This window comes from Ranitomeya imitator, chromosome 3 (assembly GCF_032444005.1).
Source record: "Ranitomeya imitator isolate aRanImi1 chromosome 3, aRanImi1.pri, whole genome shotgun sequence".
Lineage (NCBI taxonomy): Eukaryota > Metazoa > Chordata > Amphibia > Anura > Dendrobatidae > Ranitomeya > Ranitomeya imitator.
In genome coordinates, this window is record NC_091284.1 from 653,327,718 (window position 1) to 653,347,687 (window position 19,970).

Sequence of the window (19,970 nt, forward strand, 5' to 3'; positions counted from 1 at the left end):
GAAAAGTCATTCATAATAGTCCACAGGCAAGACCTTTTCATAGGAAAGCTAGGTGTCAGCCGGGCAAGGTGGGGCAAAAGATTTCGAAATCCAGTTGTGGTTCATTTTAATGAAGGTTAGATCATCTACATTTTGGGTAGCCAGACGAGTCCTTTTTTCTGTTAGTATTGAACCTGCAGCACTGAATACTCTTTCTGATAGGACACTAGCTGCCGGGCAAGCAAGCTCCTGCAATGCATATTCTGCCAATTCTGGCCAGGTGTCTAATTTGGATGCCCAGTAATCAAATGGGAATGACGGTTGAGGGAGAACGTTGATAAGGGATGAAAAATAGTTTGTAACCATACTGGACAAATGTTGTCTCCTGTCACTTTGAATTGATGCTGCAGTACCTGTCCTGTCTGCGGTCATAGCAAAATCACTCCAAACCTGGTCAGAAAACCCCTCTGGCCAACGCCACTTCTGATTTCTGCCCCTCTAACACCTCTGGTCTGCTGGCCCCTGCAGCTCGTGTGAGAACGATCACGGGCGCTGTGTGCAGGGAATGCAGGAAGCAAACGGTCAACAAGAGTTGATTGTTTGGTTGCTAATATTAGTTCCAAGTTCTCATGTGGCATTATATTTTGCAATTTGCCTTTATAGCAAGGATCAAGGAGGCAGGCCAACCAGTAATCGTCATCGTTCATCATTTTAGTAATGCGTGTGTCCCATTTGAGGATACGTAAGGCATAATCCGCCATGTGGGCCAAAGTTCCAGTTCTCAAATCTGCGGTTGTGCTTGGTTGAGGGGCAGTTTCAGGCAAATGCACGTCACTTGTGTCCCTCAAAAAACCAGAACCCGGCCTTGCCGCGCCAACAATTTTCAGTGACCCCGGAAAAGCTTCCTCATTAAAAATATAATCATCCCCATCATCCTCCTCGTCCTCCTCCTCCTCTTCGCCCGCTACCTCGTCCTGTACACTGCCCTGGCCAGACAATGGCTGACTGTCATCAAGGCTTTCCTCTTCCTCAGCTGCAGACGCCTGATCCTTTATGTGCGTCAAACTTTGCATCAGCAGACGCATTAGGGGGATGCTCATGCTTATTATGGCGTTGTCTGCACTAACCAGCCGTGTACATTCCTCAAAACACTGAAGGACTTGACACATGTCTTGAATCTTCGACCACTGCACACCTGACAACTCCATGTCTGCCATCCTACTGCCTGCCCGTGTATGTGTATCCTCCCACAAAAACATAACAGCCTGCCTCTGTTCGCACAGTCTCTGAAGCATGTGCAGTGTTGAGTTCCACCTTGTTGCAACGTCTATGATTAGGCGATGCTGGGGAAGGTTCAAAGAACGCTGATAGGTCTGCATACGGCTGGAGTGTACGGGCGAACGGCGGATATGTGAGCAAAGTCCACGCACTTTGAGGAGCAGGTCGGATAACCCCGGATAACTTTTCAGGAAGCACTGCACCACCAGGTTTAAGGTGTGAGCCAGGCAAGGAATGTGTTTCAGTTGGGAAAGGGAGATGGCAGCCATGAAATTCCTTCCGTTATCACTCACTACCTTGCCTGCCTCAAGATCTACAGTGCCCAGCCACGACTGCGTTTCTTTCTGCAAGAACTCGGACAGAACTTCCGCGGTGTGTCTGTTGTCGCCCAAACACTTCATAGCCAATACAGCCGGCTGACGTTTGCCACTAGCTGCCCCATAATGGGAGACCTGGTGTGCAACAGTGGCAGCTGCGGATGGAGTGGTTGTGCGACTGCGGTCTGTGGACGAGCTCTCGCTTCTGCAGGAGGACGAGGAGGAGGAGGAAGGGGTTCGAACGGCTACAGCCAACTGTTTCCTAGACCGTGGGCTAGGCAGAACTGTCCCAAAATTGCTGTCCCCTGTGGACCCTGCATCCACAACATTCACCCAGTGTGCCGTGATGGACACGTAAAGGTCCCTGGCCATGCCTACTGGTCTATGCATCTGTTGTCAGGTGCACCTTTGTGCTCAAAGATTGCCTGAATGCATGGACGATGCGCTCTTTAACATGCTGGTGGAGGGCTGGGATGGCTTTTCTGGAAAAAAAAGTGTCGACTGGGTAGCTCGTAGCGTGGTACAGCGTAGTCCATCAGGGCTTTGAAAGCTTCGCTTTCAACTAACCGGTAGGGCATCATCTCTAACGAGATTAGTCTAGCTATGTGGGCGTTCAAACCCTGTGTACGCGGATGCGAGGCTAAGTACTTCCTTTTTCTAACCATAGTCTCATGTAGGGTGAGCTGGACTGGAGAGCTGGAGATCGTGGAACTAGCGGGGGTGCCGGTGGACATGGCAGACTGAGAGACGGTGGGAGATGGTATTGTTGCCGCCGGTGCCCTAGATGCATTGTTTTCTACTACGAAACTGGTGATTCCCTGACCCTGACTGCTTTGGCCTGGCAAAGAAACCTGCACAGATACTGCAGGTGGTGCGGAAAATGGTGGCCCTACACTGCCGGAAGGGATGTTGCGTTGATGACTAGCTTCATTGGCCGAGGGTGCTACAACCTTAAGGGACGTTTGGTAGTTAGTCCAAGCTTGCAAATGCATGGTGGTTAAATGTCTATGCATGCAACTTGTATTGAGACTTTTCAGATTCTGCCCTCTGCTTAAGGTAGTTGAACATTTTTGACAGATGACTTTGCGCTGATCAATTGGATGTTGTTTAAAAAAATGCCAGACTGCACTCTTTCTAGCATCGGATACCTTTTCAGGCATTGCAGACTGAGCTTTAACCGGATGGCCACGCTGTCCTCCAACAGGTTTGGGCTTTGCCACGCGTTTTGGGCAAGATACGGGCCCGGCAGATGGAACCTGTTGCGATGTTGATGCCTGCTGCGGCCCCTCCTCCTCCGCTTCAGAACTGCTGCCGCCTGCACTCTGTTCCCCCAATGGCTGCCAATCGGAGTCAACAACTGGGTCATCTATTACCTCTTCTTGTAGCTCGTGTGCAACTTCGTCTGTGTCACCGTGTAAGCCGGTGGTATAGCGTTCGTGATGGGGCAACATAGTCTCATCAGGGTCTGATTCTGGATCAGTACACTGCGAGGGCAATGTTGTGGTCTGAGTCAAAGGACCAGCATAGTAGTCTGGCTGTGGCTGTGCATCAGTGCACTCCATGTCAGATTCAACTTGTAATGGGCATGGACTGTTAACTGCTTCACTTTCTAAGCCAGGGACGGTATGTGTAAAGAGCTCCATGGAGTAACCCGTTGTGTCGCCTGCTGCATTCTTCTCTGTTGTTGTTTTTGCTGAAGAGGACAAGGAAGCGACTTGTCCCTGACCGTGAACATCCACTAACGACGCGCTGCTTTTACACTTACCAGTTTCACGAGAGGAGGCAAAAGAGCTAGAGGCTGAGTCAGCAAGATAAGCCAAAACTTGCTCTTGCTGCTCCGGTTTTAAAAGCGGTTTTCCTACTCCCAGAAAAGGGAGCGTTCGAGGCCTTGTGTAGCCAGACGACGAACCTGGCTCCACAGCTCCAGACTTAGGTGCAATATTTTTTTTCCCACGACCACCTGATGCTCCACCACTACCACTACCCTCATTACCAGCTGACAATGAACGCCCCCGGCCACGACCTCTTCCACCAGACTTCCTCATTGTTTTAAAAACGTAACCAAACTAACGGTATTTGTTGCTGTCACACAACTTACACGGTGAGCTATAACTTCAGTATGATTTAGCTACCCCTTTACAGGTGGGTGAGACCACAACGAAAATCAGGCACAATGTTACACACTCTGTTTTTGGTGGCACCAAATGAGAGAGATGCCACACACGCAGGACTGTCACTGAAGCACAAATGTAAATATTAATCTCCCACTGTTTTTTTTTTTTTTTTTTCAGGGAGACTTTAGAAACAAAATAAAATAAAATGATTTTTTCAGGAAGAATTTAGAAACCAAATAAAATAAAATGATTTCTTCAGGGAGAATTTAGAAAACAAATATAACAAAAAATAGGCTTTCTATGGCCCACTGAGTGAGAGATGACGCACACAGGAGTCAGGAGTGGCACACAAGCCCAGAGGCCAATATTTTTCTCCCAATGATTGATGTAGTGATTTTTTCAGGTAGATTTTGGAACCCAAATCAAGCAAAAAAAATAATAGGCTTTCTATGGCCCACAATTGGAGAGAGAGAGAGAGATGGCACACCCAGGAGTCAAGACTGGCACACAAGCAGAAAGGGCAATATTAATCTCCCACTGATTTTTTTTTTTTTCAGGGAGACTTTAGAAAAAAAAAATAATAGAATAAAATGATTTTTTCAGGAAGAATTTAGAAACCAAATAAAATAAAATGATTTTTTCAGGGAGAATTTAGAAAACAAATAAAACAAAAAATAGGCTTTCTATGGCCCACTGAGTGAGAGATGACGCACACAGGAGTCAGGAGTGGCACACAAGCCCAGAGGCCAATATTTATCTCCCACTGATTGATTTATTGATTTTTTCAGGTAGAATTTAGAACCCAAATCAACCAAAAAAATAAATAGGCTTTCTATGGCTCACTATCTGAGAGAGAGAGATGGCACGCTTAGGACTGGCACACAAGCCCAACGGCCAATATTAATCTCCCTTTTTTTTTTTTTTTCAGGGAAAATTTATAAACCCAATAAAAAAAATAATAAATAGGCTTTCTATGGCCCACTATCTGAGAGAGAGAGATGGCACGCTTAGGACTGGCACACAAGCCCAAAGGCCAATATTAATCTCCCACTGATTGATTTATTGATTTTTTCAGGTAGAATTTAGAACCCAAATAAAGCAAAAAAAAAAAAATAGGCTTTCTATGGCCCACTGAGTGAGTGATGATGCACACAGGAGTCAGGAGTGGCACACAAGCCCTGAGGCCAATATTTTTCTCCCACTGATTGATGTAGTGATTTTTTCAGGTAGATTTTAGAACCCAAATCAAGCAAAAAAATAAATAGGCTTTCTATGGCCCACTGAGTGAGAGATGGCACAGACAGGGATGGCACTCTAGCAGAAATGTCAATCTTAATCTCCCACAAAAAAAAAAAAAAAAAAGGAACTGTCCTTCAATTACTATCTCCCTGCAGTAATCTCAGCCAGGTATGGCAGGCAGCAATAAGGAGTGGACTGATGCACAAATTAAATAAAAAGTGTGGACAAACAAACAAGATAGCTGTGCAGAAAGGAAGGAACAAGAGGATTTGTGCTTTGAAAAAAGCAGTTGGTTTGCACAGCGGCGTACACACAGCAATGCAGCTATCAGGGAGCCTTCTAGGGCAGCCCAATGAGCTACAGCGCTGAGAAAAAAAAAAAAAAAAAGTAGCTTCCACTATCCCTGCACACCGAAGGTGGTGTTGGACAGTGCAAATCGCTACAGCACAAGCGGTTTGGTGGTTAATGGACCCTGCCTAACACTATCCCTGCTTCTGACGAAGCGGCAGCAACCTCTCCCTAAGCTCAGATCAGCAGCAGTAAGATGGCGGTCGGCGGGAACGCCCCTTTATAGCCCCTGTGACGCCGCAGACAGCAAGCCAATCACTGCAATGCCCTTCTCTAAGATGGTGGGGACCAGGACCTATGTCATCACGCTGCCCACACTCTGCGTTTACCTTCATTGGCTGAGAAATGGCGCTTTTCGCGTCATTGAAACGCGACTTTGGCGCGAAAGTCGCGTACCGCATGGCCGACCCCACACAGGGGTCGGATCGCGTTTCATGAAACCCGACTTTGCCAAAAGTCGGCGACTTATGAAAATGAACGACCCGTTTCGCTCAACCCTACTGGTGACTGCATTATTTAAATGCAGTGACTGGTTGTGGCATTTAACTGGTTAAGCAGCAGTTACTAGAATTAGCTCCAGTTGCTGCTGTTACAGTAAGATGCTAGCTGGCTATCACAGTCAGTATTCTCAGAATATGGAGTGGTCTCAGCTCCTGACCCCGCTCCATAAACTACCACCTGACGTGACTTACTATTACATCTTATGTCATTACAGGGTTAATTGCTCTTCCCACTTACATGATTGTGTGTAAGTGATTTATGCTACTGTGTTGCCATAGCAACATTTGTTACCTTTGGCAACTCAATGCTAGATAAGAATTACTGAGCCTAGAAGCAGTATCAGTATCCTCCAATCTCAGTAATAAGGGTTAGCAGTATCCTCACTAGTGTTGAGCAATACCTTTCAATATTTGAAAGTATCGGTATCGGATGGTATCGGCCGATACCGGCAAAATATCAGATCTTGCCGATACCGAGTTCCGATACTAATACAAGTCAATGAGACACAAATATCGGAATGTATTCTCGATGGTTCCCAGGGTCTGAAGGAGAGGAAACTCTCCTTCAGGCCCTGGGATCCATATTAATGTAAAAAATAAAGAATAAAAATAAAAAATATGGCTATACTCACCCCTCCGAAGAACCCTGGCTGTCACCGCTGCGAGCGTCCGCCTCCGTTCCTGAGAATTGCAAAGAGTGTAGGACCTTCGATGACGTCACGGTCAGGTGACACCTGACCGCTCACGTGACCGCTCACCTGACCGCGACGTCATCGAAGGTCCTTCACTCACTACATTCTCAGGAACGGAGGCGGACGCTCGCAGCGGTGACAGCCAGGGTTCTTCGGAGGGGTGAGTATAGCCATATTTTTTATTTTTATTCTTTATTTTTTACATTAATATGGATCCCAGGGCCTGAAGGAGAGTTTCCTCTCCTCCAGACCCTGGGAACCATACGCACCACACACTCCGATACCGATTTCCGATATCACAAAAATATCGGATCTCGGTATCGGAATTCCGAAACAGCAAGTATCGGCTGATACCCGATACTTGCAGTATCGGAATGCTCAACAGTAATCCTAACTCATCATACAGCATCAGCAATATATAACTTGCTTTGGGTTTGTAATTGCAACAGTCTTATAGCAAAGCTTTTACATCATTTTAGAATAATTAGCAAATGTGACACCATATTAATAAGTTGTCACAATACATAAATCATACTTACCAACACAGGGTTCTCTAGGATACTTTAATCCCCGGTGTCTTTTTTATATCTAGCACACAATACAATATTAAACACATTGGGGACATTAACTATTGTGTTTGCCCCAATATTTTACGTAAATTGCAACAATGAAATGCCTAAGCAAAGTTAATCAATGTCTTATGCCATTTAATACACTATTTTTTTTTACCAGTGTGACTTTTTCAGCTTGGTAGTCCACTCAGTGTTGGATAACAGTGGAAATTTTTGTTAAATTACAAAATTACAAAAGTTTTTGCACAAGTTGCAGCTTTATAATATTAACTTGTACACTTCCAAATGTTAGAATAGAGCAAGAGGCTAATATGTCAAATGACGCATGTTCTAGAATTACACAACCTTTTTTTGAAACTTGTTATGCCTGTTTAAAATTGCTGCAATATAACTGCATTTGTTCCACACCTTTTTTTAGGGCAGCTAGAGCATGTGACCTTTACGTACAAATGCAATAACAAATTAGATCAAATTATGTGAAAAAAAAAAAGATTACCGTAACTCCTTTTCTCATCATTTTTAGTTTTAGTTTTGGCATAGGTGCTAAAAATATTATTACATTTTGTAAAACATTGATAAATTTGGCTTAGGCATTTGCACCAGTGAACTATCACGATTTGCACAAAAAGTTTGATGTAAGTGAAATGATATTTCACATATTACTATAGAAAAAGGACGACTGAGGGGTGATCTAATAACCATGTATAAGTATATAAGGGGACAATACAAATATCTCACTGAGGATCTGTTTATACCAAGGAAGGTGACGGGCACAAGGGGGCATTCTTTGCGTCTGGAGGAGAGAAGGTTTTTCCACAAACATAGAAGAGAATTCTTTACTGTTAGGGCAGTGAGAATCTGGAATTGCTTGCCTGAGGAGGTGGTGATGGCGAACTCTGTCGAGGGGTTCAAGAGAGGCCTGGATGTCTTCCTGGAGCAGAACAATATTATATCATACAATTATTAGGTTCTGTAGAAGGACGTAGATCTGGGGATTTATTATGATGGAATATAGGCTGAACTGGATGGACAAATGTCTTTTTTCGGCCTTACTAACTATGTTACTATAAATGTCGCTAAATGTGTTTTATATTGCATAATACAAATGATACAGGGGTTAAAATTAGGAGGTCCATTTTCAGCAAGTATGGTTTATGTATTGTGATGACTTTCTAATTTAAGAAAATCACATGTACAATAATAATCAATCATGCAAGAGAATAAAATACACAAGCCAACCATTTTTTGATACTTGGACTGAGACAGTATCCGTTGCTGCTGCTGCCGCGCTTCTGATTCGGAATTATGTCCTCCTGTAAAACACATAGCACAGCGTAAACCAACAAAATCCCAGTTTTGTTCTTCGCTAGAACAAGAAGTCAAACTTCTCACGAGGATCATCCCTAAGAGTTTAGCTATGCTCCTATTTGTTGGGGGGCACTGAAGTTGCCAGAATAAGTTTTCTGCCATAGAAACCAATAGAACTGTGATTGCAGTTCTGCGCTCTAATGAAATTTGTAACTCTGGATTAATACAAGATACAGTAAATAATGTATTTTGTAGTTATGAAGTTCTTTCTTGATGTAGAAAAATGAAATTAACATTTCTTAAAAAATCAGTAAGTATACAATACAGGACAACATAAAAAAATCAATTTATTTTTAGCTGTTATTACTGCTTAGGCTAATATTCATTACTTATCCTTTTGCACTGTTTTCCCTATGGTCATTAAGCAGGTGTGGACATATTATTGGTACAACGTGCTCAGCCGCTCAGGGGACTAGGAGGTAAGGGGGCGCATTTCCACCTCCAAAGCAGGAGGATTTGTGCATTATAATGAGCTATTCAACTGAAAAGGATCCATATATTGTTCTTGTACAGGGGCCCTCTTCTGTCTGTGTCTACCTGTGCGATTAAGTATAAGTTAAAATGCACACATTCCTTCCAAAATCATATCTTCCAATGATATTGTCCATAATGATACCATTGCCTTCAATTGTGCTACAGCTGAGCACTAATCTACACTTGGAGTCAGTTTAAGGGCTGTCAGTATTTTGCATCAGTGTTTGAATGCCAAAACTAGGAGTGGAACTTACAGAGAAAAGCTATAATTGACTGTGTTTTAGAGACACTCCTGGTGTTGGCATACAAACATTGATGAAATACTGATAAAAAATACTAATGTGTGAACAAAGCCTAACTCTACTGAACTGCATATGTTAGGCCTCACTCACATGTCTGATTTTGGAGAACGAGTGCTATCTGTGTTTTTCACGGGAGAAGATGGTAATTTTTTTTAAACTTTCCCCACGTACGAGAAAATCGGATGACACTCATTCCACACTCATATTAAACTCTGATCAACTCTGGTCAGCGTCTGATCAGAATAATCTGTCCAATTTTCTTGTATGCAGAATAACCGGATGTCTGGATGAGGCCTAAGTTTGATGGGCTTCATTGTTGTGTACTCCCACTGCGTCTGTATAATCTGTATTTTCTCTAGTGACATCTTTGAGGACTACATGATAGTCAAAGATCTGTGGATATTCTTGAAATCTATAGTTTCTATTTGCTTAATATTATAACAGCTTGATTTGCTAAACTCTATAATACCATTAAGTCATGAATAATTTACAAGACACTCCTAAGAATGGTTATTGTTTAAAGGTTGGGGACAGTTAAAAGGTTGAACTTGACGTAACTCCTGCATGTAAGGCTGCATTCTAACACACCGTGCGAAATGTCAGAGTGCAGTTTTTCTCCGCCCTCACTCAGACCCACAGAGTAGAAAGGATGTATTCACAGATCCGTTAAAGTCATGGATACTAAAGCGTATGATTCAGACCATATCTTATTGTGATCCGATTTTGTAGATCAAATTCCCCCATCAAAATTTATGGAGATCTGCGAGACATGGATACAAGTCAGAAATAGGTATGAGCAAACCCGCGGAAGTTCTGGTTCTTGGTACCCTACCCAAACTGTTGAGCTGGAAAATCTCTCTCTCACTCAGAATCTCTCTCTCTGAATCTCCTACTACTTTCTGTTTCTCTCTCCTTTCTCTCAGAACATTGCAACGGACTTCCGGGAGAAGTCTGTGTTCAGGGTTTAGCAGAGAAGCACTAACTGTCCAGTACCAACCCGACCTTTTAAATTTGGGTTCGCTCATCTCGAATCAGAAACTTTCCGCTTCCATTTTGCATCTGTGTCTCTAAATCTATTTCTAGTGATAAATTTGAATAAAACTTGTGACCTTCCATGGGTCTTTTTATTGAATTAGAAGCAAGCATACCACTTTCCAGTGAAAAAAAAAATGGAAGAGAAAAAAACCCACAAGGAAAAAAATGCAATATATGAAAGATTTTAGAAATATCAGTCATTGTGCTGTTACTGTAAACATTGTTCTCCCACATAAAAAGCGCATCAAAAAGGGGTATGTGTGAACAAGTCTTAACTCAAATTACATGAAGATTAAGAGATGAAGCTTTACAGCACAGCAGAAATGCAGCACTTCCTTTCCATTTTCAGTTTTATCAAGTGTTCAGTCCTCTTCAAATTGATCACATGATAATGTTCACTTAAATCAATGGGTTGTCCATGTAATACATGGATGTAATGTGCCCTACACAGACATTTTTTTTTGTATATCCCATCTATTTTGGTCAATAAATGTCATAAGTCTATAGTGAGGAGGGAGAGAAGTTGATTTAAGATGTTTCCTGGTGGCAGACGCTGGACCAGGAAGAGAAACGGAGGGGAAGGGCCTCTCAGTCACAGTGAGTCACTGAAGCTTGCTCAGGACCTGTGATGAGGTCACAGGAGGGGAGGAGTCAGAAGTCACATGATCAGGGGCCTCCGTGTATTGCAGGACTCTGCTGTTCTGTCATGGTGCTAGACGGTAAGCTTATGTGTGGGGTCGGAGTTGTTTATAGTGCGGATGTAGCAGAGCCGTGTGTGTGTGTGTACGAGGTGTACAGAGCGGAGCCATGTGTGTGTATGAGGTGTTCAGAGCGGAGCCGTGTGTGTATGAGGTGTACAGAGTGGAGCCGTGCGTGTGTATGAGATGTACAGAGCGGAGCCGTGTGTATGAGGTGTATGGAGCAGAGCCGTGTGTGTATGAGGTGTACAGAGCGGAGCCGTGTGTGTGTATGAGGTGTACAGAGCGGAGCCGTGTGTGTAGGAGGTGTACGGAGCGGAGCCGTTTGTGTGTGAGGTGTACGGAGCGGAGCCGTGTGTGTGTATGAGGTGCACGGAGCAGAGCCATGTGTGTGTATGAGGTGTATGGAGCAGAGCCGTGTGTGTGTATGAGGTGTACAGAGCGGAGCCATGTGTGTGTATGAGGTGTACAGAGCGGAGCCATGTGTGTTTGAGGTGTACGGAGTGGAGCCGATTGTGTATGAGGTTTATGGAGCAGAGCTGTGTGTGTGTATGAGGTGTACGGAGCAGAGCTGTGTGTGTGTATGAGGTGTACAGAGCTGAGCTGTGTGTGTGTATGAGGTGTACGGAGCTGAGCCGTGTGTGTGTATGAGGTGTACGGAGCTGAGCCATGTGTGTATGAAGTGTACGGAGCAGAGCCATGTGTGTGTATGAGGTGTACGGAGCGGAGCCGCATGTGTAGGAGTAACTATGCGTGGCCATTATACTGTGCGCACTATCATGTGTGGCCATTATACAGTATGTAGTATCATGTAGGGCCATCATACAGTATGGAGCATCATGTGTGGCCATTACACAGTATGGAGCATCATGTGTGGCTGTTATACAGTATGGAGCATCATGTGTGGCCATTATACAGTATGGAGCATCATGTGTGGCCATTATACAGTATGGAGCATCATGTGTGGCCATGACACAGTATGGAGCATCATGTGTGGCCATTATACAATATGGAGCATCATGTGTGGCCATTATACAGTATGGAGCAGTGTGTGGCCATTATACAGTATGGAGCATCATGTATGGCCATTATACAATATGGAGCATCATGTGTGGCCATTATACAGTATGGAGCATCATGTAGGGCCATTATACAGTATGGAGCATCATGTGTAACCATTATACAGTATGGAGCACTGTGTGGCCATTATACAGTATTGAGCATCATGTGTGGCCATTATACAGTATGGAGCATCATGTGTGGCCATTATACATTATGGAGTACTGTGTGGCCATATTTTTTGTTTATAATTATTGTTTATGAAACAGTGCGATGAGCAATGCTAAATGGCTGTGGTTGGGATGTGGATATGGGTGTGACTAGTTGTGAAATGGGTGTGCTCAGAGGCGTGGCTTAAAATTTGCCATGGTTCGTTGCGCGCGCTGCAAACTTTATCCCTCTTTCCCCTCTTCAAAAGTTGGGAGGTATGGTTTAACTGCGCCCCTACTTGTATATGTTTGAGGAAAAGGTGTGTGTAAATGGGTGTGGCTTAAAAATGGCTGTGGTTTTCCTACACAAACACAGAACCTGTTGTTAAAAATTTGAATCCCACCCTTACCTATATGCTTACATAACTTTGTTGCGCTATGGAGGGGGGGGTGGCCCGGGAAGATTTCTTGCACAAGGGCCCTCTGCAGTCTGTGTCCGCCCCTGATATACGGTAATATGTATAATTGTTTTATTGTATCAGCTGTTTTGTTCCCTAAATAGGAGCGAGCTCTTGTCTTACTTTTACATTTTAAGTTCTGACCTCATCAAAATATTAATAAATAGAACAATAAATGTATTAAAATAATACTAGCGTTAAGAGACATTTTACAGAGTTTAGAATTGCTTATTATACAACCTCTTTAGCTTTTTTTTTTTTACTAACCTAGTCTTCTCGGAGGAAGATCTATATGTCCAAGGCTCCTAGATTGCTTGAAGCGCTCATATTCCTCTTCCTCTTCTCTTGCCACTTGAAGACAGTAACAAAGTTTGACTACATTGTTAATTTGCTTTTTTATACCCTGTACACACTGACAAAGGTCACTTTCAAGTCATTACAAAAAGTAACACAGTTTGTATATAACACAGATGCTTTGAGAAATTGTGTATCTATTTTAGAAGCATAAAATGAGTCAAGATTACTATGCAAAAGCTTGATTTCAATCGTTGTATTTTAATTTTCCATCTGCTTACTAAAAGAACAGCTGCATGCTGGCTATATTGTGTGCTGGATATGCACGCTTACCCTTCCTACTTGTTAATGTACAGGCTTACTAGTAAGGCAAAAGTATTAATTTATTTCTGTATTTTTTTTAGATCTAAAGGGCATATTTTGCATAGAATGCCATTTTTATTGCTTTATGTGCCCATGTATTTTGTAAAATGTATTGTTTGTTATTATAATAAATTGTAAATGAGAGAAAATGTATCAAACATCTTTTAAAACAAAAATTCACCTTTGCACTGAATGTTTTGAAGAATTTCATTAAACATCTTTGGCAGTGTGGCACTGACATTGGCTGCCTTTATTTGGTGGAAAATGCGGGCAGTGCTTATTATAGTGTGTATAACATATTAGCCTTCTTCATCAACAAAAGAAATGGTCTTCATGGTCTACCATAAAATGTGTATACTGAACATTATATTAAACACCACCTGTGCACTTGACCCGATCCCATCCCACTTCATCCCAAACCTCACCACAGTCTTCATCCCAACCCTAATCCATCTCTTCGACCTATCACTAACAACTGGTGTTTTCCCCTCAAGCTTTAAACATGCCTCAATCACACCTATCCTCAAAAAGCCCTCTCTTGACCCAAAAAGAGGTTAGATTATACTCACCCAGGGGCAGTCCCGTTACGATGGGCATCGCGGTCCGGTCCGGGGCCTCCCATCTTCTTACGATGACGTCCTCTTCTTGTAGTCATGCTGCGGCTCCAGCGCAGGCATACTTTGTTTTCCACGTTGAGGGCAGAGCAAAGTACTGCAGTGCGCAGGCGCCAGGAAAGGTCAGAGAGGCCCGGCGCCTGTGCACTGCAGTACTTTGCTCTGCTCTCAACAGGGCACACAAAGTACGCCTGCTCCAGAGCCGCAGCGTGAATACAAGAAAAGGACGTCATCGTAAGAAGATGGGAGGCCCCGGACCGGACCGCGATGCCCATCATAACGGGACCGCCCCTGGGTGAGTATAATCTAACCTCTTTTTCTCATCTTTCAGGATACATTGGGGGCTTATCTACAGCATTACAGAATGCTGTAGATAAGACCCTGATGCTGGTGTGCTTAGCTCACCTTCGATTTTGGGGGTGACAGGTTCCCTTTAAGGAAAACGTGGATTTCACTGGAATAAGACATTGGATCACAGATATCAAGGTATCAGCTTATTCAACTCTCTATGACCTGCATGCCCATATAGACTTACTAGGAGGGTTAATCCTATTTCCAGATCCCCTTTAAGATCCCCATCTACGAGTGTGAGCTAGACTTTCCTGCTTACAAGGTAATGCATATTTGCATCTTATTGTTCAGCAGCTGTAACTAAAAATCTCTTGTCTCCAGATTCATGGGGGTCATAAAAATTTTAAAATACAGGAAATGTTGCAAACTATTTTAATAATGAATCCACCATCATAATCACAGAACAGCAGCAAAGTGTGATTTTTTTAATATTGGAAATTATACAGTTTACCACCCTCACCCTCAAGGCCATAAGAAGCTGTCTATTATCAGTATTGCATAAAGCTAACTAAAGACTAAACCTCACAATGTTCATATAGAAGCTCCCTGTTACTCAGTTTCACTGAACATTAGGTACAATATGTGCTACCGCATGATCTCTATACAGAACTGTATGACTATCTCTTAATTTCTCTGTAAAATGGTATTCAATATAGCATGTCAATTTTTGTCAGATTTTGCGTGTACTCTAAACATAAAATTGCATTTCAAATTGGAGGTCTGGAAAGGTACATTATGGACACGTTGTACATAGCTATATTAGTAATGTAAGGAGATTACAGAAACAATACATAAACCTGTGGTAGGTATTTGTGTAAGGCTTTCTTACTTCTGAGAAGTTTTTCTCTTTTTGTTGGATTTGGTTGAACAACCTGGCAGGAACTTGAGCTGCAATATGATAGAGATTACAATAATTATTAATTAATAATAATAATAATAATAATAATCTTTATTTATATAGCGCCAACATATTCCGCAGCGCTTTACAGTTTAACAGCTTCAAACACAACAGTCATAAGTAACAATGTTAACAATACAATAATTAAAGCAACACAAGACGACCCTGCTCGTGAGAGCTTACAATCTACAATGAGGTGGGGAAATACCAAGCAAAGGGGTGTATTTACAATGATGTATTTACAATGATGGTCCAGCCATCTTCAGGGGGTGGGGGATAGATGGAAGTAGTGAATGGGCTACACACAAACAAAATAACTGATTAGGGAACATGATAGGCGCCTAAAACTATGCAAATTGTGGATGGTCCTAATTTCTTGGGGTAGAGCATTCCAGAGGATTGGCGCAGCACGGGAGAGGTCTTGTAGTTGGGAGTGGAAGGTACGGATTAATGCAGAGGTTAGTCGAAAGTCATTTGCAGAGTGCAGAGGTCGATTAGGCCGATAGACAGAAATGAGGGAGATGTAAGGGGGTGCTGCACTGTGAAGAGCTTTGTGGGTGAGAACAAGTACTTTGAATTGTATCCTGTAATGAATGGGCAGCCAGTGTAATGACTGGTGAAGAGTAGGGTTGAGCGACTTTTAGTTTTTTAGGGTCGAGTCGGGTTTCGCGAAACCCGACTTTCTCAAAAGTCGAGTCGAGTGGAATCGGCCGATTATCGCGAAAAGTTGGGGATCGACCGAAACACGAAACCCAATGCAAGTCAATGGGGGAGCATAGTCGGCAGTGAGTGGAGGCCAGGAAAACATGTACAGTGCCCATTTTAATGGCAAAAAACATACATTCTTGTTACTGAAGCTTGTAAATCTAAATTTACCTTATAATAATTGTAAGGCCATCCCATATATAACCAAGGAAGTCAAACGCCAAATATATAAGAAAATAGATAATTTTTATTTCAAAATAACTAAACAAGACATTTAAAATACATATAAGGAGGGAACACACCACAAAGTAAACTGCAACACATACATATGTACCAAAAAAATATACCAAAAAAATATAAAATATAAGCGCCTTTTTGAAAGAACCACTTGTAACAATGTATAATATACTGGCCCAATTGTATATAAGTCTGGGTGGGGACTCAATTCCACGGTGTGCCACCCCTAAGCCAGATGCTCATAACATACATGAATAGCACCCATTGCCTATAGCCTGCCAGTGCGTCCAATAGAATATATGCTATAAATAAGCTATTATAAAGTGCCTCCTACATTATGTTCAAGTAAAGTGCAATAAGTGCTTCCTACATAGGTGGCCTCATATGTGCATAATGTTATGCTTCCAGTAAGCAAAGATAGGCATAGACAATATATAAGGTGCAAGTAACGGCTAAAGGTGCCAAATGGTACATAACCTGTGTCAGCAGTACGACCCCAACGCGCGTTTCGCGATAGCTTCTTCCAGGGGGATTGTCGTGTAAGGTCTCATACGTCTGGTGCTCTTAATATACCCATATCCTGCTGCTACTAATTGCCGCGGCTGAGTAGCGGCGCTTCCGTTGCTCTGATCCGGATGTGACGTCTCCTCAAACCAGCGTCTCACGCGGCAGGTCCACTCCCCCCCTGACGCGTCAGAGAGAGGGCGGAAAACTACAGCGCTGAGGACGCGTCGCCAAGGAGACCCCAAGAAAACCGGAAGTCTCGGGAAGCGCTCTGCCGCTAAGGTAACAACGCTAGCTACGGAGCTTATGCTGTCTAATACAACACCGCTCCAACGTTCTAACTGAAACGCTAGCATAAGGACTAATGCTACCTGTTATAATGGCACTTCACCGATCTTGTAGGAACGCTAATTAAGAAGATTGTTTCCACTGTCCATTAAATATAATAGTGCTTCACCACTCGAATGGTGACACTAGCTAAAGAACTTGCGCCATCCATTCTAATGGATTCGCTAAATACCAAAGTGTTACTTTAAAAGAGACTACCGTGATATTAACACATAATACTCCAGTGACACAGAAAAATATTATATGTGCTAAAACCTACTAACCATATAGCGCAACCACCATTGCACATATTTTGCACCTAATGTATACATTGATGTACCATAATATAATCCCATATCGGGAAGTGAAATAATAACACATTATTATTACAATGACCTTATAACTATTAATATATATATAAAATGTGTATTATAAGTGATTAAGATTAAAGGAAGGAACACGGATCCAAGTCCAACAAATCTTCTTATATCAACAGAGGCCATAGTATTTAAAATGGAAATCGCAGCAGGATATAGATGACGATAACTGAAAAACTAAAAAAATATAAATTAGAACAAAACTAAAACACAGAACACTATAGACATTAAAAATACTAAAAAAGCACTGAGAAACATTTAAAGAAACATTTAAAGAAATGGAGCAAAGCTGAGGACTTCATTTAGACCATGAGGTTGAACCGAGTTGATTTTGAAGATCCATTTTGCCTCCAATTGGGCCAAATTTTTCCGCCAATTACCTCCCCTCTGGTCAATGTAGACTTTATCAATGCCTATTACTTTCAAAAGTTTTGCATTACTATTATGTCTTCGTTTAAAGTGTCTCGGGACCGGCTTTAATGTTGCATCATCAGCAACATCTTTGGAATTCATTATATCCCTATAGTGTTCCCTGACACGTATTTTTAAAGGTCTGGAGGTTAGGCCCACATAGATTTTGCCGCAAGGGCACACAGCATAGTACACTACACCAATGCTATTGCATGTGATATTCTGCGTAATGGTGTATGTGTGTTTTCCATCGCTAGATTGAAATGAACAAGCTTGAAGCATATTCGGACATGCTATGCAATCATTGCACGGATAGAAGCCCCATTTGGGGCCTCTTGATCCAAACGTTTTTCCTGGAGTCTGCCCCGTATGGTAGCTATGGACCAAGAGGTCCTTCAAGTTATGGGATCTTCTATACGTAATCGACGGTTGTTCACTCAAATATTTTGTCAATGTTCTGTCCGTTGTTAACATTGGCCAGTACTTATTCAGTGCTTGTTTTACATTAGGCCATTTGTCACTGTACGTAGATATAAACCTCACCTTTGAGTCCACTTGAGATTTGATTCTAGGTTGCAAAAGATCCTCTCTTCTGGTTGAGTTCGCTTTCTTCCATCCTCTCTTTATACAGCGTTTCGAATAACCTCTGTTCACAAATCTGGTGGATAGAGCCTCGGCCTGTGCTTTGAAAGAGTCATTATTAGAACAAATTCTTTTTATCCTTAGAAACTGTCCAGTTGGTATACCGTTAATTAACGGTTTTGGATGTGATGACGACGCATGCAGTAAGGAGTTCACTGCTGTCTCCTTACGATGTACATTAGTTTCAATCTGGTCGTTCATGCCTCTGTTGACCAAAACGTCCAAAAATTCAACACTCGTCTGACTGTACTTGCAAGTGAGTCTCACATTTATCTCATTGTCATTCAAAATATCAAGGAAGGCGAGAAGGTCCTGTTCTGTGCCCTGCCATATCAAAAAAATATCATCAATAAATCGCACCCAGAACAGGACCTTCTCTATGAAAGCAATGGGTCTTGAGAAAAAGATGTTCCTTTCCCATGCCCCCAAAAATAAATTTGCGTATGAGGGGGCAAAAGCCGCCCCCATGGCCGTCCCTTGATTCTGTAAATAAATAATTTCTTTAAAAATAAAAAAATTATGTGTCAGTGAGAATTCCAAAAGAATGATCAAAAATTCAATTAGTTCTGTGCTATATTCTGTCATAGCCAGAAACGTCCTTACTGCTCTTATCCCATCATTGTGATGGATGGACGTATACAAGGATTCCACATCCAATGTTACGAACCATATATCATTTTCCAATGGTATCCCTTCAATCTTGGATAAAAAATCCCCTGTGTCCCTAATGTATGATGGCAGTGTATAGACCAGGGGTTTTAGATGAAAGTCCAAGTACTTACATACAGTTTCACAGAGACTGCCATTTCCCGAGACGACCTCATGGTCTAAATGAAGTCCTCAGCTTTGCTCCATTTCTTTAAATGTTTCTCAGTGCTTTTTTAGTATTTTTAATGTCTATAGTGTTCTGTGTTTTAGTTTTGTTCTAATTTATATTTTTTTAGTTTTTCAGTTATCGTCATCTATATCCTGCTGCGATTTCCATTTTAAATACTATGGCCTCTGTTGATATAAGAAGATTTGTTGGACTTGGATCCGTGTTCCTTCCTTTAATCTTAATCACTTATAATACACATTTTATATATATATTAATAGTTATAAGGTCATTGTAATAATAATGTGTTATTATTTCACTTCCCGATATGGGATTATATTATGGTACATCAATGTATACATTAGGTGCAAAATATGTGCAATGGTGGTTGCGCTATATGGTTAGTAGGTTTTAGCACATATAATATTTTTCTGTGTCACTGGAGTATTATGTGTTAATATCACGGTAGTCTCTTTTAAAGTAACACTTTGGTATTTAGCGAATCCATTAGAATGGATGGCGCAAGTTCTTTAGCTAGTGTCACCATTCGAGTGGTGAAGCACTATTATATTTAATGGACAGTGGAAACAATCTTCTTAATTAGCGTTCCTACAAGATCGGTGAAGTGCCATTATAACAGGTAGCATTAGTCCTTATGCTAGCGTTTCAGTTAGAACGTTGGAGCGGTGTTGTATTAGACAGCATAAGCTCCGTAGCTAGCGTTGTTACCTTAGCGGCAGAGCGCTTCCCGAGACTTCCGGTTTTCTTGGGGTCTCCTTGGCGACGCGTCCTCAGCGCTGTAGTTTTCCGCCCTCTCTCTGACGCGTCAGGGGGGGAGTGGACCTGCCGCG

General features: G+C 42.3%; 1 protein-coding gene across 3 annotated transcripts in view; it reads right to left on the minus strand.

Moving 5' to 3' along the window:
• EPSTI1 (epithelial stromal interaction 1) overlaps positions 1-19,970 on the minus strand; it is a 161,998-nt gene that overhangs the window by 85,562 nt on the left and 56,466 nt on the right. For all 3 annotated transcript variants that reach the window (XM_069758227.1, XM_069758229.1, XM_069758228.1), the window contains exons 2-4: positions 15,034-15,092; positions 12,850-12,933; positions 8,279-8,352 (exon numbers count right to left, since the gene is read on the minus strand). In XM_069758227.1, the coding sequence (XP_069614328.1) occupies positions 8,279-8,352; positions 12,850-12,933; positions 15,034-15,092 (217 nt within the window). The remainder of the gene's footprint in view (positions 1-8,278; positions 8,353-12,849; positions 12,934-15,033; positions 15,093-19,970) is intronic.